We start from the raw sequence: 26,684 nt of genomic DNA, 5'->3' as shown, positions 1-26,684 counted from the left end.
TCCTGAGATTTCCAGGCTCCCAAATTCCCTCAAATGGATCTCCTGGAATGGACATCTCCACATTCCAGACCCCTCCAGAGGTGACACCTCATTTCTAAAATAATTCCCACTCTTTCCATCACATTAAACATTCCATAATAATTATTAATCCTCAGATTTAGATTTTTTTATTCAGGAAATAAAATATTTAGTCTTTTTTACTTTTCCCTGCGTTGGGCTGGTGACAATCCAGCTGTGGCCTGATGTTTTCTGGGGTGAAAAGTGGGAGCAGAACAGGCCTGGGGTGACACATTCCCATGGGAGGTGCTGCAGCATCCAGAAAACATAATCCCATGGGAAATTTGTGAGGAAAATTCAGATTTAAAAAAAAATTCGGATTTATAAGAAAAAAAAATCAGATTTATAAGAAAAATTCAGATTTACAAGGAAAAATCAGATGTATAAGGAAAATTCGGATTTATAAGGAAAATTCAGATGTGTAAGAAAAATTGAGATTTATAAGGAAAATTCAGATTTATAAGGAAAATTCAGATTTATAAGGACAATCTGGATTTATAAGGAAAATTCAGATTTATAAGGACAATCTGGATTTATAAGAAAAATTCAGTTTTATAAGGAAAATTTGGATTTATAAGGCAAATTCAGTTTTATAAGGAAAAATCAGATGTATAAGGAAAATTCAGATTTGTAAGAAAAATTCAGATGTATAAGGAAAATTCAGATTTGTAAGGAAAATTCAGATTTATAAGGAAAAATCAGATGTATAAGGAAAATTCAGATTTGTAAGAAAAATTCAGATTTATAAGGAAAATTGAGATTTATAAGGAAAATTCACTGCTGGAAATTTTATTTTCATGGGCTAAAGAAATAAAAAGTTTATCAGAAGAAGAAATAATAATAAAAAATAGTTGATGGATGTGGGGAAAAGCCGCCTGCAGCTGTTTTTCCAAAGGATGATGTGCTGAATCCATCCTTCTCCTTGGAAGGAGAGCAGGGCCCCACCCTCCCCACAGAACCACTTCAGGAACACAAATCACTGCAATTCTTAAATAACTTATGAGCTCTAATGGAAAAAAAAAATAAAATAAAAATCCCAAACAACTAAATCTGGAGGAGGAGCTGCCGGGAAAAACCATCCAAGGAAAGGCGGGTGCAGCTTTTCCTGGATCCCATTGGATCAAATCCTGATTTTTTTTTGATTTTTTTTTTGGGATTGGGAACACCCAGAGCCAGGTTTTACCTGCCTGGGGTGGATTTGAAGCTCCAGTTTCTTTTGGAGTGAGATGTGGTTGTCAAGGAGACTCTGCACATTAAAAAATAAAATAAATAATAAAATAAAATAATAATAAAATAAAATAATAATAAATAAAATAAAATAAAATAAAATAAAATAAAATAAAAATAAATAGTAAAAATAAAATAAACCAAACCGGCTTTTCCTGGATCCCATTGGATCAAATCCTGATTTTTTTGATTTTTTTTTTTTGGGATTGGGAACACCCAGAGCCAGGTTTTACCTGCCTGGGGTGGATTTGCAGCTCCAGTTTCTTTTGGGATGAAATGTGGTTGCCAAGGAGACTCTGCACATTAAAAAATAAAATAAGTAATAAAATAAAATACTAATAAATAAAATAAAATAAAATAAAAAACAAAAATAAAATAATAAAAAATAAAATAAATAAAATAAATAAAATAAAATAAATAATAAAAATAAAATAAAATAAAATAATAATAAATAAAATAAATAATAAAAATAAAATAAACCAAACCAGCTTTTCCTGGGAATTACAGAATTCCAAATGGATGGGGAATGGAAAAATCTCTTTGGAAAGAGATTTAAAAATAAAATTAATTTGTCCTTTCTGCAGCTCTTGTCGGTTCAGGAATCCCAGGACAAGTTGGGGAAAATTCCGTGTGCGAGGCCTCTCCCTGCTGGCAGCTCCAGGAATAAATTCTCTTGGAATTTTCAGGGTTTTCCAAAGGAAATCCAGCCCTCGGTGATTTTATAGGAAATAAAAGAGGTATTTTCTATGAGAAAAAAAAAAAAAAGAGAGATTGTGGGTTAAATATAAATATACTAGTTAAAAATTCCAGTTAAAATTCCATGGAAAAGGAATTTCAGGGCTGATTGTGGCAAATGTTTTGTATTCCACAATTCCAGATTTCAGAATTTGCATTGCAGAAATTATATTTCCGGATTTTTATTGCAGAATTTGTATTCCAAGGGTTTTGTTTTGGTTTTTGGGGTTTTTTGTTTGGTTGGTTTGTTGGTTGGTTGTTGTTTTGTTGGGTTTTTTGTTAGTTTGTTTTTTGTTGTTTATTTATTTATTTCTTTATTTTTATTTCAGGGTTTTAAAAAATATTTATTTATTTAATCATTTGGTTTCAGAGTTTTAAAATTTATTTATTTATTTATCTAAATTTCAGAGGTTTTTATTTCAGAATTTGTATTCCTGAATTTTTATTTTTTCAAAATTCGCGTCTCAAGGGTTTTTATTTCAGGGTTTTTATTTCTGAATTTATATTTCGAAATGCTCTATTTTGGAATTTGCAGTTCGGAATTTAGATTTTGAAATCCTCTAGTTTAGAATTTTTTCAGCTCAGAATTTGTGGTTTGGAATTTTTTTATTTCAAAATTCTCTATTCCAGAACTTGTATTTCATAGTTTTAATTTTTGGAATTCTGTATTTCCTACAAATCCTCTTTGAAAACCAGGATTAAAACTCAGGAGTTTCCTCCAGGATCAGGACGAAGAGTGAAAGACTGGATTCTCCATCAAAATTCCTGTAAAACCACAAAAACAGTTTTTTTTTTAAATAAATCATAAAACTTTAAATTAATTTACTTGATTTAGACTGATTTTAGGCAGCTGGGCTTAAAAAGTAAAAAAACAAAAATGCTCAAAGTACTAAAGTTACACCTCGGGTTGACTAAAGCAACTGGAGAGATTGAAATGAGATTTCAAGATTTAATTAAAAATCAACTTAAATTTTAATTTCACTGCTCGATCAAGGACAACAATGAGAGATGGGACAGGAAAATATTCCAACGTGTCCAATTCCAGGGACAGGAACCTTTGGAGTTCCCATTTAAATTCAGTTTATTCCACAAAATTCCCACACACTCTCCTCTGTGGGGTGGATCCATCCCAGCTAAACTTGCTGTGAAGTGCAAATTATACACTAAATTATACACAAATCATACACAAAACCAAATTATAAATTATTGAGATTTTTCCCCCCAACTTTCCCAGCCTTTCTCCCTCTTTTTTCAGGTGGATTTTTGATATTGAACCAAGATTATCAAATATATCCAAAAGCGTCTCTGCCAATGATTTGATTGACGGGCAGTAATTTTACCTCATACACAATTTTACCTTCATTTAATCAATTTAACTCCTTCCTCCGCACCAAAACCTCGACAGGAAGGGTTTGTGCAGGGGAAAACACCGGGATTTTAACCTTTCCTTGGAGGAAAACACCGGGATTTTAACCTTTCCTTGGAGGAAAACACCGGGATTTTAACCTTTCCTTGGAGGAAAACACCGGGATTTTAACCTTTCCTTGGAAACCAAGAGTTGCATTTTAGACAATTCCAGCTGAAGTTACATTGAGCTTTAACACTGTTCCTGTTTTCAGTTCTGGCCTTTTTTTTCCAAGGCCCTGGAGGGACAGGACAAAGGGAATCACTGCCAGAGGGAAGAGTTGGATGGGATTTTGGGAACTGGGAATTCCTGGCTGGGCTGGAATTCCCAGATTTCTTTGCTGTGCTTGTCTCTGGATCCCTGGCAGTGCCCAAGGCCTCAAGGCTGCCACAGCCCCGGGAGCGCTCGGACGAGGCTCCCCGGCACAGGGCGGGACTGCGGGGCTGTGCAGGTGCAGGAGTGGGACGGGCTGACCCCTGTGGGGTCAGATATTCCCAAATCCCACTGGAATATTCCCAAATCCAACCGGAATCTCCCCCTCAGCGGCGCCAACCACAGCGCGCGGGGGGGGGGGGGGGGCGGCCCGTACCACCCGCCCCGCTTTGGGAGGGGGGAATTCGGCGTGTACCACCCACAGCACGGCTGAGGGGAGATCTGCCGCCACCTCCCTGTCGGATTGATATAGTGGAGCGGGAAATCCCCCCCGTCCTTGCGGCGCTGTTGGTACCGCCCGGCCCCAATCGCGCACCGCCCCCGGCCCCACGTGAGCGCTTTCCCGGCGTGCCCCGCGCTCGGCCGCCGCAGCCGCCGCTTCGCAGCGCGCCCCGCTCTCCCGGGAACCGCCCGAGCACAACCCCGCGGGGCCGCTCATCGCCGCCGCCATGTCCGGCGGGGACTCCACAGCCGCGGCCGCCGCCGCCTCCCCTCAACCTCTGCCGTTCTCGCTGCCGAAGCCGCCGCCCCTCATGCAGCTGACGCCGGGCGACGCCGTGCGGCCGGTGGGCTCGGGCGCCGACCAATCGCCGAAGAGCGCGCGGCTGGCGGCGCGGCCCGATTGGCCGGCGGGGAAGCCCGTCAGCCTGCTGGCGCCGCTGCTCCCGCCCCGCGGGGAGCCCGAGCCGCTGCTGCCCTTCGGGCCCGCCGCCCCCCGGCCGCCGCTCCGGGGCCGCCTCCTGGGCCGCTGCGGCAGCTCCCTGCTCAGCCCCGCCATGCGCCCCGGCGGCGTCGACCGCGGGTCCCTCATGGTGAGTGCCTGCTCCGAGCCTGGGGAGATGCGGAAGATGGTCCCGCCTCTCTGCTCTCCAGGGTCAGCCAAAGGTTGGGAGGGATGGGTGTTGTGTGGTGAGGGATATCCCCGCTGAGGGAAATGGCAGAGGCTAGCTAGGCACCTGGCACCTGCTAGAGGAAGTTCTTTTTTGTGTACAGCTGGAACTTCCTGGGCATCAGTCCCTGTTTGTTCCTGTGGTGCCAGTGCTGGCTCTCCCTGAACACAGGGACACCCAGGGCTGGGGGCACAGGGACACCCAGGGCTGGGGGCACAGGGACACCCAGGGCTGGGGGCACAGGGACACCCAGGGCTGAGGGCACAGGGACACCCAGGGCTGGGGGCACAGGGACACCCAGGGCTGAGGCTCCTTTTCTCCAGGCTGAGCCCCTTTCCCAGCTCCCTCAGCTTTTCCTGGGCTCTCAAGGCCCTTTCTCAGCTCCAGGAGCTCCTGTCCCTGCTGTGCTGAGGATCCAGAGGTGCCTCTGAGGGTCAGGATCACCCTCTGATGTGGTGAAGATGCTGTTCCTGATGGTCCCAGGACACACTGGATCACAGACCTGGCTGTATCCAGAGCTGGAGAGGGACACAGGGACACCCAGGGCTGAGGGCTCCTTTTCTCCAGGCTGAGCCCCTTTCCCAGCTTTCTCAGCTTTTCCTGGGCTCTCAAGGTCCTTCCTCAGCTCCAGGAGCTCCTGTCCCTGCTGTGCTGAGGATCCAGGGCTGGACACGGCCCCCAGAGGTGCCCCCAGGGCTGGACACAGCCCCCAGAGGTGCCCCCAGGGCTGGACACAGCACCCAGAGGTGCCCCCAGGGCTGGACACAGCACCCAGAGGTGCCTCAGAGGGTCACAATCACTCTCTGATAACAGTGAAGATGCTGTTCCTGATGGTCCCAGGACACACTGGATCACAGACCTGGCTGGGAAGGGGCTGGAGCACCAGGAGAGGCTGAGGGAGCTGGAAAAGGGGCTCAGGCTGGAGAAAAAGAGACTCAGAGAGAATCTTCTCACTCTCCACAACTGGTGACAGCACCAGGGTGGGCAGGTCCCTCTGAAAGTGAAAAACACACTCTGGAAAAGGGGCAGAAGAGACTTTTAGGAAACACTGTCCCACCTGGAATTACCTGGGGCTTGGGAAACAGGAATTGTCACTGCATGTGCTGTGAGAGGATGTCATTGAGGAAAGTCAAGTGTTCTGTCCAGAATTTTCAAACTTTTTTAGTTGGTTGTGGTTTCTTTGTGTGACTCCCAGCCTCAGGGAGTCTTCTGGGATAAGAAAAATCATTGGAAAACTGGTTTTGGACTGAGAGGTGGTAGAGATGAGGGAAATTAGGGAGAAATCCTTCCCTGTGAAGGTGGGGAGATTTTGAGATGGAATTCCAGGCTGCCCCATCCTTGGAAGTGTCCAAGGTCAGGTTGGAGCACCCTGGAGCACAGTGGAAGGTGTTTCAGAGGATGAAACTTAAGGAACTTTAAGGTCTTTCATATCCAAACCATTCTGGGATTCTGTGATCAATAACTTGATTTTTTGGGTTTTTTTTTGTTTTTTTTTTTTTTTTTGTTTTTTTTTTTTTTTTTTTTTTCTTGCTAAATATGTTTTCCAAAGGGAAATTCTCCCCAGGCTTTATCTTCATACTCTCAAAACCATCGCATCTCTCTGAAACAGAAACTTTCAAATATTTGAATAATTAAAAAAAAAACCCAAAACCAGGAAATGTATTTTCTTTTTGTTGAGTGTGTTTGGGTGCTGATTTCCCCCTGTTTGTTGTTATTTTCCAGATGGGTCACCCAGGAATGCCCCACTATCCCCCCATGGGGATGCACCCCATGGGGCAGAGACCCCCCAACATGCCCCCAGTGCCCCACGGGATGATGCCTCAGATGATGCCCCCCATGGGAGGGCCCCCCATGGGCCAGGTAAGGCAATTCCTGCAGCTTTTTATCCCTTTTTTCCTTTTCCTTGAGGTGGGAGAATCTCTTTGTTCAATGATTTAGGGTTTTTTATCCTGTCCAGGTTAAAGCTCTTCTCGTAGGGAGCAGGGAATTGATGAACCTCTGTAACTTTAATTAAAAATTGGTATGAGGACAGGTAATTAATACACCTTTAACTTTAATTGTAAATCTATAATGAATTGATGCACCTCTGTAACTTTAATTAAAAACTGGTATGAGAACACATAATTAATACACCTTTAATTATAAATCTATAATTTGGGGTTTATTAAATTTTTTTTGAAGTTTCCTGTAGATTTTGAAGGAATTAGTTTGTCTTGGGACTTTATGTTTCTTTAATTCCTACATCCACACACATGAATGTTCCAGCAAGAGAAGAAATAAAGAAATCTGGGATTTTTTTGCTGGAATTCTGGGGATTTGTTTACAATCCCTGGATGCTGATGTTGCTGATGCCATGGGATTGGAAAAAATCCCTGGAAAAGACACAGCTGGCAGCTTTTTCTTCTCAGTTACCACAATTCCTGTGTGGTTTGTCATTAAATCCTCAACTCTTCAAAGAAATCATTTTCCTGGATTTAATAAATACCCCAGGAATGCTGAATATCCTCAGGATGAGCCTTGTGATGGAAGAGAGACAAGGAAAAATTAAACTTTTGGTGACAACTCCTTTTCCTTTGCAATTCCTTGGACACAACATCCATATTTTCCTTAAATTGATGTGTAAAGATTTGGTAGGAATTTTTTTCAGAGAGGATTTGCAGCTTCTGGGGTAAAAATCAATTTATTTTTTTTTTAAAGAGGAGAATTTGACTCCTCCTTAGCACTGTGTGTGTCCATTGAAGGAGAAATTCTGTTTTTTTGTTATTCCTTTTCCGCAATTCCCACTCTTAGCCAGGAGACATTTTCAATATTTCATATTTTAGGGAGTAACTCAGGACTTTTTGGTAGATGGAGAGCAAAAAGCTGAAGGTAAATGTTGTGTCTGGGGTTTCACCTTTCCTTTGGTCATTTATTCCCTGTAGCTTTGGAATTTTACAGGAATCATTCCCAATTTTTGCTTTTCCTGCTTTCACTCAGCATTTAAATCATGGAATCAGATCCCACAGCATTTGATATTGTTCCTTTGCAGTTTAAATGGTTTTTATTGTTATTTTTTATCCAATTTTAGAATCTGGCCATGTCATTATAAACAGGAATATCCCAATTCAGTGGGAATGTGATGGAGGGTATCACAATCCCACAAATCTCTTATTTTTCATTACCTAAGAGGAATGTTTGGGGTTTTTTATTTAAAAAGAAGTATCAGAGGATGTATTTTAAATAAAAATTCTGTATTTTGTGTTGAGAATATGATAAAACCTGTGGAAAAATCTGAATTTCAGATGCCTGGGATGATGCAGTCGGTGATGCCGGGGATGATGATGTCCCACATGTCCCAGGCTGCCATGCAGCCCACGGTTCCTGTGAGTTTATTTCCTTTTTTTTTAGCATTTAAAAGCTCTTTTTTACCACTTGATGTTGTTCACTCTTTGCTTTTTTTAATTAGAAAACAAGAATTGAAAATTTAAGTATATTTTTTATTGCACTGGAGTTTTATGTGGCTGTTGAATAATTATAAAAATGAGATTTTTGTGATTTTTATCAGTCTTTAAACTCCTTTTAGTTTTCCTTTCATTCCTTATCCTTCACTTCCTGGAGTTTGGACTTTGGATTGTTATATTACCTGATTCTTCTCTCTTTAGTTGTAATTGTTTAAAGAGTTTGAATTCAATATTAAAAAGATTTGAATCTGTTAGAAAGAGTTTTTTTTATTAAAAGTTCCTGAAATTCAGTTGAGTATAAAAATGGCTGGAATTCCTCAAGGAATGAAAAATTCTTTGGGTGGAAATGGAAAGGGAAAAGTTAAAATACAGGTGAAATCTCTGAGGGAGGGAAAAAAATTAAATTAAATCCTGTTCTTAAGAAATAAATTTAGTCCAAACCACTTCCACTCATTTTAATTTAGAAATAATATCTTTTTTGCCCCCATGCAGATTTAAATCCATAAATTCCTCTGGAATTTCCTGTGGTGCTGAGCACAAACCTTTGCTGTGCTGGTTAGGAGCAGTGAAATTCCTGAAAATTAATATTTTAATCAGATTAATGCTCTTAAAAATATATTTAAAAAATCTTAAAAATCCCTATTTTAGTCAAATTAATGCTCTTAAAATACAAAACAAATTCCTGAGGTTTTCCTGGTTTATTCCTGTTGGCTAACACCAAATCAAATTAATCCAATGAGATTTATTTTCATTTTTTAACCAGTTTTTCTGTTTTCTTGAGGAGTATTTGAGGTTTGTAGCTGAGAACTGAAAACAAACTTTAAGCAAAGTTAAATCCACCAGGAAAAAATGGGGAAAATTGGAATTTTCTTAATTTTTTTCCTTAACTGGAAGGAATTTCAAGAGGGAAGAGCTCCAGGAATGCAACTTTAATACACCCAAAATAATTAAATGCCACATAATTAATTATCTCACCTAATGACGTTCCTAATTATTTATTTAAAGAGTAGGAATAATGAAGAGGGAAGCAAAAATCCTGATTTAAGGAATTAGAGCCTTTTGTGGCAGAAGGGCCTTGTTTGGTTAATGAATATTGGAATTTATTTTTATTTTTTAGGATTTAATTCCTCAGTAATTAATTATTTAAATTGAATTATTTAAATAAGTTTAATTGTTTTCATTTAATTGTTTTTTCCAGCCAGGAGTGAACAGCATGGATGCACAAGTAGGTGAGTAAACAACTTGATATAATTTCAAGATATTTAACCAAAATCAGCTGAAACATTTAAAAAAAAAATCCCACTTTTCCCTAAAATGGAACATTTCATTCCTGGAATCTCCATTGGTGCCCAGAACATTTTTTTTTCCCTTGCACACATTGAAGAATTTTTAGAAAAACAAAGCAACCAAACCTTTTATTAATTTTTATTTATTTATTTTGCAGGTGTGACCCCTCCTGGAACTCAGGTATGTGGAAAATACAATTCCAGAAGGTTGGAATTCCAGTGTGCTCTGGGGAAAATTTCATTTTAGGGTTTTAAATGAAAAAAAAAACTTAATTCTGGTTTTTCCTCCTCTCTTTTTTCCCAAATTTTTGGTTATTCCTTGAAATCTGTGGGTCTTATCCCAATTTAATGATGAAATATTGGTGATATCCATGAGAATTCCGTTCTTTGTGCCATTGGACTGTCAGAAAATCCAATTTTCCTTGGCCACATCCAACCACTGATCCCCAGTCCCTGATTCCAGGGAATTTATAGGAAAAACAGCCATGGAAAGAGCAGGAAAATGTAAATTAGACCCTTTGGAACGTGGAATTGCACAGCTCCACTCCCAAAGGAGGAGGTTTTTGGGGAAAAATACTGATTTAAGATGTGATCTTAATAATCTTCCTGAAAGCAAATTTCCCTCCAGTTTTGGGAAGCGCTGCTGGAATTTTGACCAGTTCCACTTTCTGGTTGGAATTAGACCCTTTGGAACGTGGAATTGCACAGCTCCACTCCCAAAAAAGGAGTTTTTTGGGGAAAAATACTGATTTAAGATGTGATTTGGTGTGAGTGAAGGCAGAATCTTCCTGAAAGCAAATTTCCCTCCAGTTTTGGGAAGTGCTACTGGAATTTTGACTTGGAGTTGTGTTCTGATCCCTCCAATTCCACTTCCTAGTGGGAATTAGACCCTTTGGAATGTGGAATTGCACAGCTCCACTCCCAAAGGAGGAATTTTTTGAGAAAAACACTGACTTTAAGGGATGATTTTGACTCCCTGCCTTTCCTGTGCTGCTGAACCACTTGTAAAATTCAGGATATTTGTGTGAAACCCCCCAATTAAAGCAGATCCCCAATGGCCGTTTTATCCCCCCGCAGACGACCCACCCCGTGGTGTCCACGGTCCAGCCCAGCTCCAGCAGCACCAGCTCTGCCAGCGAGGACCACTCCAAGCAGGTTTGGATCCCGCTCCTTTTATAGCCTTTAATCCCTTTTTTTAAATTTATCTCCTCATCATTAATTTGTTTTTTTTTTTTTTCCCCCAGAAATCCACGTGGACGGAGCACAAATCCCCGGATGGAAGGACTTATTATTACAACACCGAGACCAAGCAATCCACATGGGAGAAACCTGATGATCTCAAAACTCCTGCTGAGGTAACAGAGCACAAATTAATTCTGGGATCTTGTGGGGACACCAGGATTGCCAAACCTGACACCTGCAGCAGGGGGAATTCTGCAGGGAACAACAGGAACAAACTCTTCCAATAAAAAATTTAAAAATATTTGGATCGTTCTCCGTATGTTGGGAGAACTTGAGGGTGCAAAGTGGCCAAAATTCCTCCTTTTTAGATACATTTTTATTTTAAGAAATGTGAAAATATTTGGATCGTTCTCTGTATGTTGGGAGAATTTGGGGATGCAAAGTGGCCAAAATTCTTCCATTTTCCTCCTTTTTAGATACATTTTTTATTTTAAGAAATGTGAAAATATTTGGATCATCCTCCATATTTTGGGAGAACTTGAGAGTGCAAAGTGGCCAAAATTTCTCCATTTTCCTCCTTTTTAGATACATTTTTTAATTCTAAAAACCTGTCTTTTTTATTATTTATGGAAATAATAAATAATTTAGAGAACAAAAAAATTCTTGAGATTTCCTATTTTTGGTCAAATTACACAAATTAAATCCCGTTCTTAAGAAATAAAAATAAATTTAGTCCAAGCCTAAAAGATTCACTTAAAACCACTTCCAGCCATTTCAATTTAGAAATAATTTTATTTTTTGCCCCCATGCAGATTTAAATCCCTAAATTCCTCTGGAATACACAACAAATTCCTGAGGATTCCCCTGGTTTATTCCCATTGGATAATATCAAATCAAACTGATCCAATGTGATTTATTTTCACTTTTCAACCAATTTTTTTCTATTTTCTTGAGGAATATTTGAAATCTGTAGCTGAGTATTGAAAATAAACCTTAAGCAAAGCTAAATCCACAAGGGAAAAAAATGGGAAAACTTGGAATTTTGTTGATTTTTTTCCTTAATTTGAAGAAATTTCAAAAGGGAAGAACTCCAGGAATGCAACTTTAATATACCCACAGCCACTTAATTAATTATCCCACTTAATGATGTTCCTAATTATTTAAAGAGCAGGAATCCTGATTTAAGGAATTCCTAAAGGAGATTTTTTTCTTAGACAATCTTTATTTTCTCTCCATCAGCAATTGCTGTCCAAGTGTCCCTGGAAGGAATATAAATCAGATTCTGGAAAACCTTATTATTACAATTCCCAAACAAAGGAATCTCGCTGGGCAAAACCCAAAGAACTGGAGGATCTTGAAGGTAAAACAATGCTGGACTTATTTATATTTTATAAATATATTTTAATTCATTACAATATTTATTTAAATAGCGACAAAATCAGCTGGGGGAAAAAATAAGTGTAAAAAAAAAAGAGTAGGCAGCAATAATTTAAATATTTTTATCCATAATATTTTGTTTAATAATCCTGACTTTCTTTATGGCTCTTAGAACTATTTTTTTTATAAATGAAAATAATTATTTTAAAGCAAAATGTCATTTTTATATTCTCCAATCTTCCCATAGTGGCATTTCTAAACTTTATTTTAATCTTGATTAATTGCAATCTTCAAAGGGCCCAAACATTAAAGTTTTTGATAGTAACAAAAATATTTAAAACTTTCCTTTTATTAAATCAAGAATTACCAGAACTCCCTTTGTATATGAACTATTTTAAAGCTACATTTTAATTGTTTTTCTCCTTTTTTTTCCCTCTAGCAATGATTAAAGCTGAAGAAAACAGGTACATTTTTAATATTATAATTTATTTTTTTTTTGGGATCCTTCAGCCCTTTTTCCTGAGATTCTTCAAACCTTTTTTCCTGGGATCTTTCAACCCTTTTTTTTGAGGATCCTCAACCCCTTTGTGTTTTTTTTTTTAGGGCCTTTTAAGCCTTTTTTCCCTGAGGGTATTTCAGCCCTTTTTCCTGGAGCTCTTGAATTCTTTTTTTTTTTTTCCCTGGAGCTCCTGAATCCTTTTTTTTTTTTTTCCCTGGAGCTCTTGAATCTCTTTTTTCCTGGAGCTCTTGAATCCTTTTTTTTCCCTGGGGTTCTTCAAACCCTTTTTTTTTTTTCCTGAGGGCCTTTCATCCCTTTTTCCCTGAGGATCTTCAATCCTTTTTTTCTCGAGGACCTTCCAACCCTTTATCCTGAAGGTCTTTCAACCACTTTTTCTCCCCAAGGACCTTCCAACCCTTTTATCCCGAGGGCTTTTAACCCCTTTTATCCCAAAGGTCTTCCAGTGCTTTTTCCTGAGGTTCTTCAAATCCCTTTTTTTTTTTCCCCTGAGGTTCTTCAAATCCCTTTTTTTTTTTTTTCCTTGAGGTTCTTCAAATCCATTTTTTTCCCTGCAGGGCTTCCACCCTTTATCCCCGTGGCCCTTCCGCCCTTTATCCTGTGGCCCTTCCACCCTTTATCCCCGTGGCCCTTCCACCCTTTATCCCCGTGGCCCTTCCGCCCTTTATCCTGTGGCCCTTCCACCCTTTATCCCTGTGGCCCTTCCACCCTTTATCCTGTGGCCCTTCCACCCTTTATCCCTGTGGCCCTTCCACCCTTTATCCCCGTGGCCCTTCCACCCTTTATCCCCGTGGCCCTTCCACCCTTTATCCCCGTGGCCCTTCCACCCTTTATCCCCGTGGCCCTTCCACCCTTTATCCCCGTGGCCCTTCCACCCTTTATCCCCGTGGCCCTTCCACCCTTTATCCCCGTGGCCCTTCCACCCTTTATCCCCGTGGCCCTTCCACCCTTTATCCTGTGCCCCTTCCACCCTTTATTCCTGTGGCCCTTCCACCCTTTATTCCTGTGGCCCTTCCACCCTTTATCCTGTGGCCCTTCCACCCTTTTATCTTGAGGATCTTACAAACCCTTTTTCCTGAGGCTCTTGGAACGTTCCCTCGCATCCTTCCAACCCTATTTCCCGACGCCCTATAACCCTTTCCCCACTCTTTACCTCCCCCTAAACCCCTCACTCCCCACTTTTTAACCCTCCCTTTTCCCCTAAATCCCTTTAAAACCCCTCCCAACAGCTGATTGTTGCCATTTCCATCCCCAGCACAAAACCAGAGGACGCCGCGTCCGCCGCCGTCTCAGCCCCGGTGAGCGACGGCGCCGGCGGAGCCTCCTCAGCCCCGGCGGCCGAGAGCACCACGAGCACCGTCCCCACTGGAGCTGCCCCCGAGGGGGACTCTGCTCCTGCTGCTGCCACCACGGGGGACACGGAGGGGACGGCCACGGGCACGGCAGAGGAGCAGGGCCAGCCTGGAGGTGCCCCCGGAGCTCAGGATGGGGGTGCTGAAAGCGCCGCGGCCGCCGCGGAGGAGGCGGCAAAGCAGGAGGGCTCAGGAGAGTGAGTGCAGGGAATGGGAGGGGAAATCGGGTACTGGGGGGGTATGGGGTGATGTTGCTGCAGGGGATGGGGGATAGATTGTTCTCCTCATCATTAGCCCAAAATTCCCAAAAAATTTGCCCCGAAATCCCTGAAAAATTTACCCCAAATTTGCCCCAAATTCCCCGAAGGATTTGCCTCAAAATTCCCCGAAAGATTTGCCCCCAAAATTCCCCGAAAGATTTGCCCCGAATTCCTTGAAAAATTTGCCCAAAATTCCCCCAAAAAATTGTCCAAAATTTCCTGAAAAATGCACCCCGATTTTGCCCAAAATTCACCCAGAATTCCCTGAAAAATTTACCCCAAATTTGCCCCAAATTCCCCAAAGGATTAGCCTCAAAATTGGTCTCAAAATTAGCCTCAAAATTTGCCCCCAAAATGCCCCGAAAGATTTGCCCCAAATTCCTTGAAAAATTTGCCCAAAATTCCCCAAAAAAATTGTCCAAAATTTCCTGAAATATGCACCCCAATTTTGCCCAAAATTCACCCAAAATTCCCTGAAAAATTTGCCCTGAATTCCCTGAAAAATTTACCCCAAATTTGCCCCAAATTCCCCGAAGGATTTGCCTCAAAATTAGTCTCAAAATTTGCCCCCAAAATTCCCCGAAAGATTTGCCCCGAATTCCTTGAAAAATTTGCCCAAAATTCCCCAAAAAAATTGTCCAAAATTCACCCCGAATTCCCTGAAAGATTTCGCCCTGAATTCCCTGAAAGATTCACGCTGAATTCCCCGAAGGATTTGCCCCAAATTCCCCAAAAAATTCACCCCAAATTCCCCAAAAAACTTGCCCAAAATTTCCTGAAAAATGCACCCCAATTTTGCCCAAAATTCACCCAAAATTCCCTGAAAAATTTGCCCAAAAATTTGCCTAAAATTCCCCAAAAAGGTTTGCCCCGAATTCCCCGAAAAGGTTTGCCCTGAATTCCCTGAAAAATTTGCCTCAAATTCCCCCAAAATTTGCCCAAAATTTCCCCCAAAAATTCGCCCAAAATTTGCCTAAAATTCCCCAAAAAATTTGCCCCGAAATTCCCAAAAACATTTGCCCCGAAAGATTTGCCCCAAAAAATTCCCTCCAAATTCCCCGGGAAATTTGCCCAAAATTCCCCAAAAAATTAGTCCCAAATTTGCCCAAAATTCCCCAAAAAATTTGCCAAAAATTTGCCCTGAATTCCCTGAAAAATCTGCCCAAAATTCCCTGAAAAACTTGCCCAGAATTCCCTGAAAAACACGCTCCAGTTTTGTCCCTGAATTCCCCGAAGGATTTGCCCTGAATTCCCCAAAAAATTCACCCCAAATTCCCCAAAAGACTTGCACAAAATTCCCCGAAAAATTTGCCCCAATTTTGCCCAAAATTCCCCAAAAAATTTGCCCCAATTTTGCCCAAAATTCCCTGAAAAATTCGCCCAAAATTTGCCCCAAAATTCCCCAAAAGATTTGCCTCCAAATTTCCCTGAAAAATTTGCCTCCAATTCCCCGATAAATTTGCCCCCAATTTGCCCCAAATTCCCCGAAAAATTTACCCCAATTTTTCCCAAAATTCCCTAAAAAATACGTCCCAAATTCACCCAAAATTCCCCCAAAAATTCACCCCAAATTCGATGAATAATTCGCCCAAATTTCGCCAAAAATCCCTTCCTTTCCCCTTTAGCACATTTAAAGCACTTCCTTCAAGAAAATAAATAATCAGGAATCACTGGAAGATGGTAAAATATTAAAGGGATTTTTATCTATTCCACCCATAATTCCTTTTTTTTTTTTTTTTTAATAATAAAAAATCTATTATGTGAAAAATTATAACTTAGGATTTTTATAATTCAAAAAAAAAAAAAAAAAGAAATGCTGTGGGGGATTTTATACAGAAAGATGTAATTAAAGAGAAGAGGCCCCTTTTTAGGCACTTCACTTTTATATTTTTATATAAAATATTAATATTCCTGCTGAATTTCAACATTAGATTTTTAAGATTAATTTCTGGGTAAGTTCAGCAGGCAGCCAGTTGGAGGAAGAAAATATTTTTTGCCTCATTAATTCACTTTTTTTGATCATTTTTTCATCAGTTCAGGTGCCTGTAAGGAAAAGCTTTATATGAATTATTAGAATTATTTTTTTACTTTGAGTTGCTGTTTAAAAAACTCATTTTGTGGTGATTTTTGACTCTTCAATGCCTCTAACTTAGAAAAAAACCACTGAAATAATAAAATTCTTTTTATTTTAGTGCTGCTGCAAAGAAGGAGGATGAGGATGCCCAACCTGTTAAAAAAACCTACACGTGGAACACAAAGGAAGAGGCCAAACAAGCATTTAAAGAACTGTTAAAAGAAAAGGTATTTAGAGCAAATTAATAATATTTTTTTGACCAATTATTAATATTTTATTGAAGTACAAAACCTGATTTTATTTCTGTTTAATTTGCTGGGTTTTCCTTGACTTTTTGTGGCAGAATTCTTCACCCTTGAAGAAACAAAGAAAAAACATTGCAGCGAAGTGTTGTTTGAACTTAAAAATAAAATATTCTTTTTTTTTCTTTTCCCCGTGGCTGTTTTTAAGGAATTATTCCTTGTTGGATGTTAATTCCAGGTGTGATTAATTCCCAATTTGCTGTTTTCACAGCGAGTTCCATCCAATGCCTCCTGGGAACAGGCCATGAAAATGATCATTAATGACCCCAGATACAGGTACTCAATTCTCCTTTAATTCCACACAAAACTTTTATTTTTTTGGCAATTTTAATTCCAAAAAATCCAAAGTTCTGTCAGCCACAGATATTCCTGCACTTGGTGCTGTTGGCAGAGAGTTTTCTTCTTTTCCTTCATAAAAAAATGCTTCCAACAGTTTAATTTTTATTGGGGAAAAAAGTGCGGGAATTGGGATTTTCTGCTGATTAAAATGTTCAGATGAATTTTATCTCAAATGTGGATTAATCAAACCTGTTGCCTTTTGTTTTCTGGTTTTGATTTTCTTATTTCTTTTTCTTATTTTAATTTTTTGTGGTTTTGTTTTGGTTTGGTTTTTTTTTTTTTGCCTGGTTTTTCCTTTTTTTGGGTTTTTTTTTTTTTGGTGGTGGTTTTGTTTGGGTTTTTTGGGGGTTTTTTGTGTGTGTTTTTTGGTTTTGGTTTTTTTGGGAAGGGGGTTTTGTTTTGTTTTTTGTTTTTTTTTGCCTGGTTTTCTTTTGGGTTTTTTTGCCTGGTTTTCTTTTTTGTTTTTTTGTTTTTTTTGCCTGGTTTTCTTTTTGGTTTTGTTTTTGGTTTGTTTGTTTTGGGGTTTTTTTTGCCTGGTTTTTTGATTTTCTTTTTTTTTTTTCCCTGTTTTTTAATTATTTTTCTCTTTACTTTCTTTTTTTTTCTGATTTTTTTTCCTGATTTTCCTTCTCTTTTTTTGCAATTTTCATATTTTTTCTGATTTTTTTTCCGATTTTTCTTTGTCTTCTCTCCCTGATTTTTTTTTTTTATTTACAAATAACACTATTCTTTCCTTTTCTTCCCTTGGGAAGTGCTTTGGCCAAACTGAGTGAAAAAAAACAAGCCTTTAACGCCTACAAAGTGCAGACAGAGAAGGAGGAGAAGGAAGAAGCCAGATCCAAATACAAGGAGGCCAAAGAATCCTTCCAACGTTTCCTGGAAAACCATGAGAAGATGACTTCCACCACCAGATACAAGTAAGAGATTGGGACAACAATCAGGGATAAAAATCCATTTTTAGCTTTTTTTTTTTTTTCCTCCTTCCTTAATAAAAATTAAAAAGATTTCACAAAAAAAAAAAAAAAAAAAAACAAAAAAAACAACAAAAAACTTCCCAAGATGGAAAATCAAGGAGAATTTTCACAGATCTCCCTGATGTTGTGGGGAATTGCTGGCTAATTTTATTTATTCAGTAATAAATAGTTGTGTGATTTGGAATTTGTTTTGCCCAGAAAAGCTGAACAGATGTTTGGGGAGATGGAGGTGTGGAACGCCATCTCCGAGCGCGACCGCCTGGAGATCTACGAGGATGTTTTGTTCTTCCTCTCCAAAAAAGAGAAGGTAAATCCCCTTTAAATCTATCCCACATCTCATTTATTCCTAAATCACTTCAAATCTGTGGCTGAGACTTTATGGCAGATGAAGATTTTTTGGTTTATTGGGATTTATTCCTGCTGATTTTACCATGTGTTGAATTTTCGGGGGATTTTAATCCAATAACATGATGGATTTTATTCTAGATCAGTGAAATAATAATAATAAGATGGAAAATTTGTGCTGTTTTGTGTCTAAAGTCAGGGTGGGTGAGGCTTGGAGCAACCTGATCCCTGCCCAGGGCAGGAAGTTGGAATGGGATGAACTTTGAGGACCCTTCCAACCCCAAACCACTCCAAAATTCCATAATTTTCTCTAAATCAAAGATTAATTCCATATTCCCTTAGACAACACACAGGATATCTTACATTTCTATCCAAACCACCTCAAACTGAGCCAAAAAAACCCAATTTTCCCCTTCAGGAACAAGCCAAACAGCTGAGAAAGAGGAATTGGGAGGCCCTGAAGAACATCCTGGACAACATGGCCAACGTCACCTACTGCACCACCTGGTCAGAGGCCCAGCAGTACCTCATGGACAACCCCACCTTTGCTGAGGATGAGGAGCTCCAGAGTAAGTCCATAAACTCCAGAATTCTTTGGATAAAAGGATTCTTCCTCACTTGGAAGGAATAATCTGATTTTTAAAATTTTTTTCCCCTTTTTTCTCCGTTTTTTTTTTGTTTGTTTTTTTTTTTTTTTTTTTGCTAGACATGGATAAGGAGGACGCCCTGATCTGTTTTGAGGAACATATCAGAGCTTTGGAAAAAGAAGAGGAGGAAGAAAAGCAGAAAAGTTTGCTGAGGGAGAGGAGGAGGCAGCGTAAAAACAGGGAGTCTTTCCAGGTTGGTGGAATTTGGGGTTCTGTCCTAAAAATGTCCTGGAATAATCAGGGATGATATTCCATGTGAGGTGTTTTTTTTTTTAATTTCTGAGGGGGTGTTTAAAGCCTCAGGTGTTGGGTTGTGGCATTTTCCAGGAAACTGGAAAATTTGGGAAGAATCAGAGGGAAAAGGCCTGGATGGGAAGGAGATGCAGCTGGAATGTTGTAGATAATGGAGAAAAGCAGAAAAAACAGCATAAAAAGTGATTTTTTCAATCCTATTGAAACAAAAATAGAATTGCAGTTACCAATCCATCCATCCCAGCTGGTACCAGGGAAAAGCTCAAGGAATGACTCCAAATTCCCTTTTCCCTTGTTTTTTTCCAGCTGTTCCTGGACGAGCTGCACGAGCACGGGCAGTTACACTCCATGTCCTCGTGGATGGAATTGTACCCGGCCATCAGCTCCGACATCAGGTTCACCAGCATGCTGGGCCAGCCTGGTAAGGAGGGAAATCCTGCAGTTATTCCTGATTTTAACACCTAAAAATGCAGCTCTTGGGGTTAAAACCTGACTTAATTAAACCCTCCCTCAGGATCAACAGCACTGGACTTGTTCAAGTTTTACGTGGAGGATTTAAAAGCTCGTTACCACGATGAGAAAAAGATAATTAAAGACATCTTAAAGGTGAGGATTACCTGGATCCTGTTTGAATTCCACATTTCTCCCAGCTGGGATTTCCTTGGAAATCAGGAATTCCTGATTTTCCTCGTGCCAAAGGAGCTGTTTTTTTCCCCAGGATAAAGGATTTGTGGTGGAAGTGAACACTTCCTTTGAGGATTTTGTCACCGTCATCAGCTCCACGAAAAGAGCCACCACCTTGGATGCAGGGAATATCAAACTGGCTTTCAACAGTGTAAGTGTTCATTAATAAATTCATCCATTGATAAATTCATCCGTTAATAAATTCATCCATTGATAAAATCATTCATTGATAAATTCATTGATGAATTCATTCATTAATAAATTCATTCGTTAATTCATTCCTTAATTGGGATATCTGGATAATCAGGATTGAGAAATCCCTTCTCCAAACAGGAATAGGGGTTTATTTTCTACTTAATTCCATAATATTTGAGGAATATTCTGTTATTTGGAGTTGCAGGGAATATCAAGCTGGCTTTCAACAGTGTGTTAATTAATAAATTAATTAATTCATTCATTCCTTAATTGGGATATCTGGATAATCAGGATTGGGAAATCCCTTCTCCAAACAGGAATTAGGGTTTATTTTCTAACAAATTCCAAAATATTTGAGGAATATTCTGTTATTTGGAGTTTCAGGGAATATCAAGCTGGCTTTCAACAGTGTGTTAATTAATAAATTCATTAATTAATAAATTCATTAATTGGGATATCTGGATAATCAGGATTGGGAAATCCCTTCTCCAAACAGGAATTAGGGTTTATTTTCTAACAAATTCCAAAATATTTGAGGAATATTCTGTTATTTGGAGTTGCAGGGAATATCAAGCTGGCTTTCAACAGTGTGTTAATTAATAAATTCATTAATTAATTCATTCATTAATTGGGATATCTGGATAATCAGGATTGGGAAATCCCTTCTCCAAACAGGAATTTGGGTTTATTTTCTAACAAATTCCATAATATTTGAGGAATATTCTGTTATTTGGAGTTGCAGGGAATATCAAGCTGGCTTTCAACAGTGTGTTAATTAATAAATTAATTAATTAATTAATTCATTCATTCATTCCTTAATTGGGATATCTGGATAATCAGGATTGGGAAATCCCTTCTCCAAACAGGAATTTGGGTTTATTTTCTAACAAATTCCATAATATTTGAGGAATATTCTGTTATTAGGAGTTATTTCAGTTGCCAAACTAAAAATAACCCTTAATCCAAGCATTCAGCATTCCCAAAGTGGAGGAATTGTGGGAGAGGAATTCATAACATTTCTCCTCATTTGTGTGGCCCTGTCATTTTCCATCATTGGATTTTCACCAATTCCATTCTCGGAAAATAAATAATTGATTTATTTTCGATAAGATAATTCAATATAATAATAATAACTTTGATTTCTTAAGCACAGGAAAAGTAATTAATTTCCTTATCATTTCTAAGTGACTCAGACACAGCTCTGAGGGTGAGCTGTCCATAAATGCCAATAAATGGAATTATTTTCCCCCGCAGCTGCTGGAGAAGGCGGAGGCGCGGGAGCGCGAGCGGGAGAAGGAGGAAGCCCGGAAAATGAAGAGGAAGGAATCAGCCTTCAAGAGCATGTTAAAACAAGCCACCCCTCCCATCGAGCTGGATGCTGTCTGGGAGGATGTAAGGATAAAAATTCCTTAGGAAAAAAAAAAAAAAAAAAAAAAAAAAATCTCAAAATTCTCAAATTTCAATTCCCTAAAAAAAACCGCGCCCGGTGTTTGCCAAGCTCTTCCCGGTTCTGCTGCTGGGACTTCAAAATTTCAGCAAATCCTCTGGTTTCTTCAGGAAAATTTGGAGTTTGGTAGAGAAAAGCTTTGTCCTGATAGTTTTAAATGAAAAAAAATTAAAAGAAATGGAAAAAAGCCCCAAAACGACCCCCCCAAAAAATCCCGAATTAATTGAAATTATTTAAAAGTAGAAACTTGGTCCTGGATAAAACACCCTGGAAAATCTTTCCTTTCCAAGGATAATCTGTATAAATATCTAAATAATCCTTTAAATTTAAATGATGTGCAGGGAAAACAGTGAGATTCTCCATGTTCCATTTGGGATTTGCTTGGAAATCTGGGATTAAAAGAATTTAGTCTTGTGCCAGTTCAGGGGCTTTTTCAAATGGTGAAAAAATATTTTATTATTATTAGTATATTTAAAAAATATTATTTTTATTTACCTTATTTTTCTTATCTCTTATTTTTTGTTATTTATTTATCTTAATTTTTTCTATTATTTCTTCATATTTCTGTTATTTCTTGTTGGTTTTTCTTATTTTTTCTTATTTTTATTCATGTTTTTAGTTTTCTTATTTCGTTTTTTTTCTTTCTTTTTTATTACTTTTATTATGCCTTATTATTTTTATTATTCCTTTTTATTTCTATTATTCCTTATTATTTTTATCTTTTTTTATTATTATTCCTTACTGGTTTTATTATTTTTTATTGCCATTGTCCTTACTAGATTATATTTTATTATTCTATTTATCCTAATATTTTAATAAATTTATAATCACTTTAAATATTTTCCTGACAGATCAGAGACAGATTTGTGAAGGAACCAGCATTTGAAGACATCACCCTGGAATCTGAAAGGAAAAGGATATTTAAGGATTTCCTTCATGTACTTGAGGTAATTAATCCTTTATTTTATTTTTGAAATAATTGCACAACAGACAAGAAAATTTCCTTCTCAGCTGGGTGAGAAGGGGAAAGATTTAATTAGAATTTTTTTTTTATAAAGTGATAACAGGAGATGAATTTGATTTTTCACCTCTCCCCCTTGGGGGTTTTATTCCATTTCCTGCAGTTTGGAAGAATTTGAACTGAAATTTGGATTTTAATTCTATAATTTCCAATTAAACAGAGCAAGGGGTGGGTTTAGGGCAGGCTTGACTTGGATCCAGGGAGCAGATCCATAAAAATCCAGATTTTTCCTTGTTCCTGGTGCCTTCATTGCAGCTCCAGCATGGCAGCACTCCCATTTCTTTGGGTATTTTGACATTAAATGGTCACTGGGGAGTTCTGAACCTTTTGTGGATGAGGAGAAACATCCCATCAGTGTTTTGGGATGTCCTGTGGGCAATGATGAGATAGTGCTGCAACTGAGTGGTGATTTTATGGAATTTTTAACCTTTCCCAACTTTTGTGGATGAGAAAAACATCCTGTCATTTTTTAGGATATCCTGTAGGAGCTGATGAGGTGGTTCTCCCATTAAATTGCTGATTTTTCTGGAATTTTTAACCCTTCCTAAATTTGTGGATGAGGAAAAACATCCTGTCAGTTTTATGGGATGTCCTGTAGGAGCTGATGGGATGGTTCTCCCATTAAATGCTGATTTTATGGAATTTTTAACCTTCCCCAACTTTTCTGGATGAGAAAGAGCATCCTGTTAGTTGTTTGGGATGTCCTGTAGGAGGTGATGAGATGGTTATCCCATTAAATGCTGATTTTATGGCATTTTTAACCTTTCCCAACTTTTGTAGATAAGGAGAAAGATCCCATCAGTTTTTTGGGATGTCCTGTAGGAGGTGATGAGGTGGTTCTCCCATTAAATGCTGATTTTTCTGGAATTTTTAACCCTTCCTAAATTTGTGGATGAGAAAAACATCCTGTTAGTTTTTTGGGATGTCCTGTGGGTTCCCCCATTAAATTGCTGATTTTATGGAATTTTTAACCCTTCCCAACTTTTGTGGATGAGGAGAAAGATCCCATCAGTTTTATGGGATATCCTGTAGGAGCTGATGAGATGGTTCTCCCATTAAATGCTGATTTATGGCATTTTTAACCTTTCCCAACTTTTGTAGATAAGGAGAAAGATCCCATCAGTTTTTTGGGATGTCCTGTAGGAGCTGATGAGATGGTTCTCCCATTAAATGCTGATTTATGGCATTTTTAACCCTTCCCAACTTTTGTGGATGAGGAGGAACATCCCATCAGTTTTATGGGATGTCTGTAGGAGCTGATGGGATGGTTCTCCCATTAAATTGCTGATTTTTCTGGAATTTTTAACCCTTCCTAAATTTGTGGATGAGGAAAAACATCCTGTTAGTTTTTTGGGATGTCCTGTGGGAGGTGATGGGGATGGTTCTCCCCATTAAATGCTGATTTATGGAATTTTGAACCTTTCCCAACTTTTGTGGATGAGGAGAAAGATCCCATCAGTTTTATGGGATGTTCTGTAGGAGCTGATGGGATGGTTCTCCCATTAAATGCTGATTTTGTGGAGTTTTGAACCCTTCCCAAGTTTTGTGGATGAGGAGAAAGATCCCATCAGTTTTAGGGTTTTTCCAAAGCCAATCCCTGCTAGAATTCTGAGCTCTCCCTCTTTCCCTGCCCACAGCACGAGTGTCAACACCACCACTCCAAGACCAAGAAACATTCGAAGAAATCCAAAAAGCATCACCGGAAACGCTCCCGTTCCCGCTCCGTGAGTGTCCCTGCAAACCCTCCCTCTGCAATTCCCACCTGGAATTCCCCTGGTTAACTGGAATTCTCTCCCCCTGGGCTGTGTGTGCAGGGCTCAGAGTCTGAGGACGACGACAGCCACTCCAAGAAGAAGCGGCAGCGCTCGGAGTCGCGGTCGGTGTCGGAACGTTCTTCCAGCGCTGAATCTGGTACAGGATGGGGGGATTGGCTTTAAACCAGCTCTGCTTTTATCCTTTGAGGTTTAATTTAGCCATTGATTCTCCTGGGGTTTTTGTTTTTCTCCCTGTGGCTGCAGAGAGGAGTTACAAGAAGTCCAAAAAGCACAAGAAGAAGAGCAAGAAGAGGAGGCACAAGTCTGTAAGTGAAGCGCGGTTTAGGTTTGGGTAATGGACAGCCTGGGATCAACTGCCAAAATAACAACTTTCTGTTCTGTATTCCTAATATTAAACCACTTCAAACTGCTGAATTTGGAGGGTTTAACTCCATGAGGAACATGGGATTTGCTGTTTATCCTGGCAGGTCCAGGTGTTCTCCTTCCTTGTGGGGAGCTGGGGAGGATCCCACCATTCCTTGGGCTGCCTGAGCATCAGCAGGAAGCTCAGAGTTGTACAAAAGCAGCAAAAAGACCTAAAAAGCAGAAAGGGACAGATTTTCCAGGAAAACTCTGACTGCTCCATCCCTCAAAGTGCCCAAAGCCAGGGTGGAACAACCTGGGATAGTGCAAAGTGTCCCTGCCCATGGGATGAGATTTAATGTCCCTTCCAGCTGAAATCATTCCATGATTCTCCAGTTCTTTAAATGGAAGTTGGGTTTTGAAACATTCAGCATGAAATACTCACTTTCCTGTATTTTTTTCCCCCAGGATTCACCAGAATCTGACGCGGAACGAGAGAAGGACAAGAAAGAGAGAGAGAGGGACAGTGAGAAGGAAAGAGCCAGACAGAGATCCGAGTCCAAGCATAAATCTCCCACTAAAAAACGGCCTGGAAAAGATTCTGTAAGCTCTGCTTCCTTTTTTCCCTCATGTTTGGGCTCTGGGAAGGGTCAGAGGTTGGATTTTGATGATCCTTATCATTCCCAAATTTGGATTTTGGGGGTTTCTGAGTGACACAGAGCAGCCAGCTCTGGCTCAGTGTCCCTGCTGAGGCTCCCAGTGTGGGACCTCCCTGCCAAATCCCAAAATCCCACTGTCCCTGAGCCCTGTCCCATCTCTCCCCGGGGAAACTGGGACACCTCTGGCAGTGAGGGACCTCCTGCCAAATCCCACTGTCCCTGAGCCCTGTCCCATCTCTCCCCAGGGAAACTGGGACACCTCTGGCAGTGAGGGACCTCCTGCCAAATCCCACTGTCCCTGAGCCCTGTCCCATCTCTCCCCAGGGAAACTGGGACACCTCTGGCAGCGAGCTCAGCGAGGGGGAGCTGGAGAAACAGAGGAGGACTCTCTTGGAGCAGCTGGATGAAGATCAATGACAAGATCCTTGATACCAAAAATGTTTACAGGTGGCAAAATAAAACCAAGCCTTGTGTGGGCGAGGCCCTGGGGCCGGTGGCCGGTGGCTTGTGGCCACAACAACGGTGGCTTTTAGTTTTTTACCACTTCAATCCAGTCAAAAGTAGAAAAATCCATGGAATTCTGAGGGCAAAGCTGTGCCTGGCCTGGAGCTGTGGGGCAGGATGGGATCCCCTGGAGGGGACACAGTGGTGGCAGCAGTGTCCCCAAGCACTTTTCCCTGTGTCCTTCCCAAGGCAGGGAACAACCCTGGGCTGCCTGGGCAGAGCCCAGTTCAGCTGCAGGGAGAAAAAAAATAATTCCTAATTTAATTCCTTGTGCTTTCATTCACTGCTGGATTCGCTTGGGTGGGATTTTTTTTTTTTGGGGGGGAAGGCAGCAGGAGGAGGAAGGAATCCATGTCCTGATGTGTTCTGCAAACCCCTGGATTTTTGGGGTTGTTTGGCACTGGAGTTTTTATCCAAGACTGATTAATGTTCAAATCCAGACTCCCATCAATCCCAAATCCCTGGGAATGGATGTGGTGGCTGGGAATTGTGCTGTGCCAGCAGAGGGAGCATTTGGGACATTTCCTCAGCATTCCCAACATCCCAACCCAGCCCTGGCTGTAACTCCAGCCTTTCCCTCCACCTTTCCTCTTCCCCTTGGGAAAATGTAGGAATAAAAAAATCCAATATTCAACGCAAATTCCATGTGTTGCCTTAAGAACCTGCTGCAGAATGTCCCTGCAGAGCCCAGGGGAGGGAGGAGGAAGCAGCTCCAGCCCCTGTTTCCCAGATTCAGGAAGGTGCCCCCAGCCCTGCTCGGTGAGAAAATTGGGAAGCCGCTGTCCTTGGAATATTTTTGTACATTTTTATCAATGATTAAACCTTGTCTTTTAGCATGTACTGGTATTTATTTCTCCTTAAATACTCTGTACAGCTCTGAGCCACAGAACCACTGACAAAACCTGCTCCAAGATTGTTCAGGTTCCTTTTCAGGACTTTTTTTTTCCTGAATTTTGACCCTTTT

At 40.1% G+C, this 26,684-nt stretch overlaps 1 protein-coding gene across 1 annotated transcript; it reads left to right on the top strand.

Moving 5' to 3' along the window:
- The first annotated feature begins 4,617 nt into the window (after window positions 1–4,617).
- Window positions 4,618–26,560, top strand: PRPF40A (pre-mRNA processing factor 40 homolog A). Its single transcript, XM_083864806.1, has 26 exons — window positions 4,618–4,668; window positions 6,469–6,606; window positions 8,028–8,108; window positions 9,385–9,415; window positions 9,631–9,653; window positions 10,550–10,627; window positions 10,717–10,827; window positions 11,894–12,014; window positions 12,471–12,495; window positions 13,804–14,097; window positions 16,353–16,461; window positions 16,748–16,812; window positions 17,628–17,792; window positions 18,048–18,156; window positions 18,613–18,763; window positions 18,901–19,034; window positions 19,400–19,514; window positions 19,608–19,699; window positions 19,812–19,928; window positions 21,227–21,364; window positions 22,271–22,366; window positions 24,078–24,164; window positions 24,255–24,351; window positions 24,459–24,520; window positions 25,026–25,160; window positions 25,541–26,560. The coding sequence occupies exons 1-26, from the start codon at window positions 4,633–4,635 to the stop codon at window positions 25,631–25,633; spliced, it is 2,703 nt and encodes a 900-aa protein (XP_083720932.1). The 5' UTR covers window positions 4,618–4,632; the 3' UTR covers window positions 25,634–26,560.
- The last annotated feature ends 124 nt before the right edge of the window (window positions 26,561–26,684 follow it).

Source organism: Zosterops lateralis, assembly GCF_965231275.1.
Source record: "Zosterops lateralis genome assembly, chromosome: 7".
Lineage (NCBI taxonomy): Eukaryota > Metazoa > Chordata > Aves > Passeriformes > Zosteropidae > Zosterops > Zosterops lateralis.
Note: the sequence above shows the minus strand (reverse complement) of the source record. Positions and strands in the feature narration are given on the sequence as shown.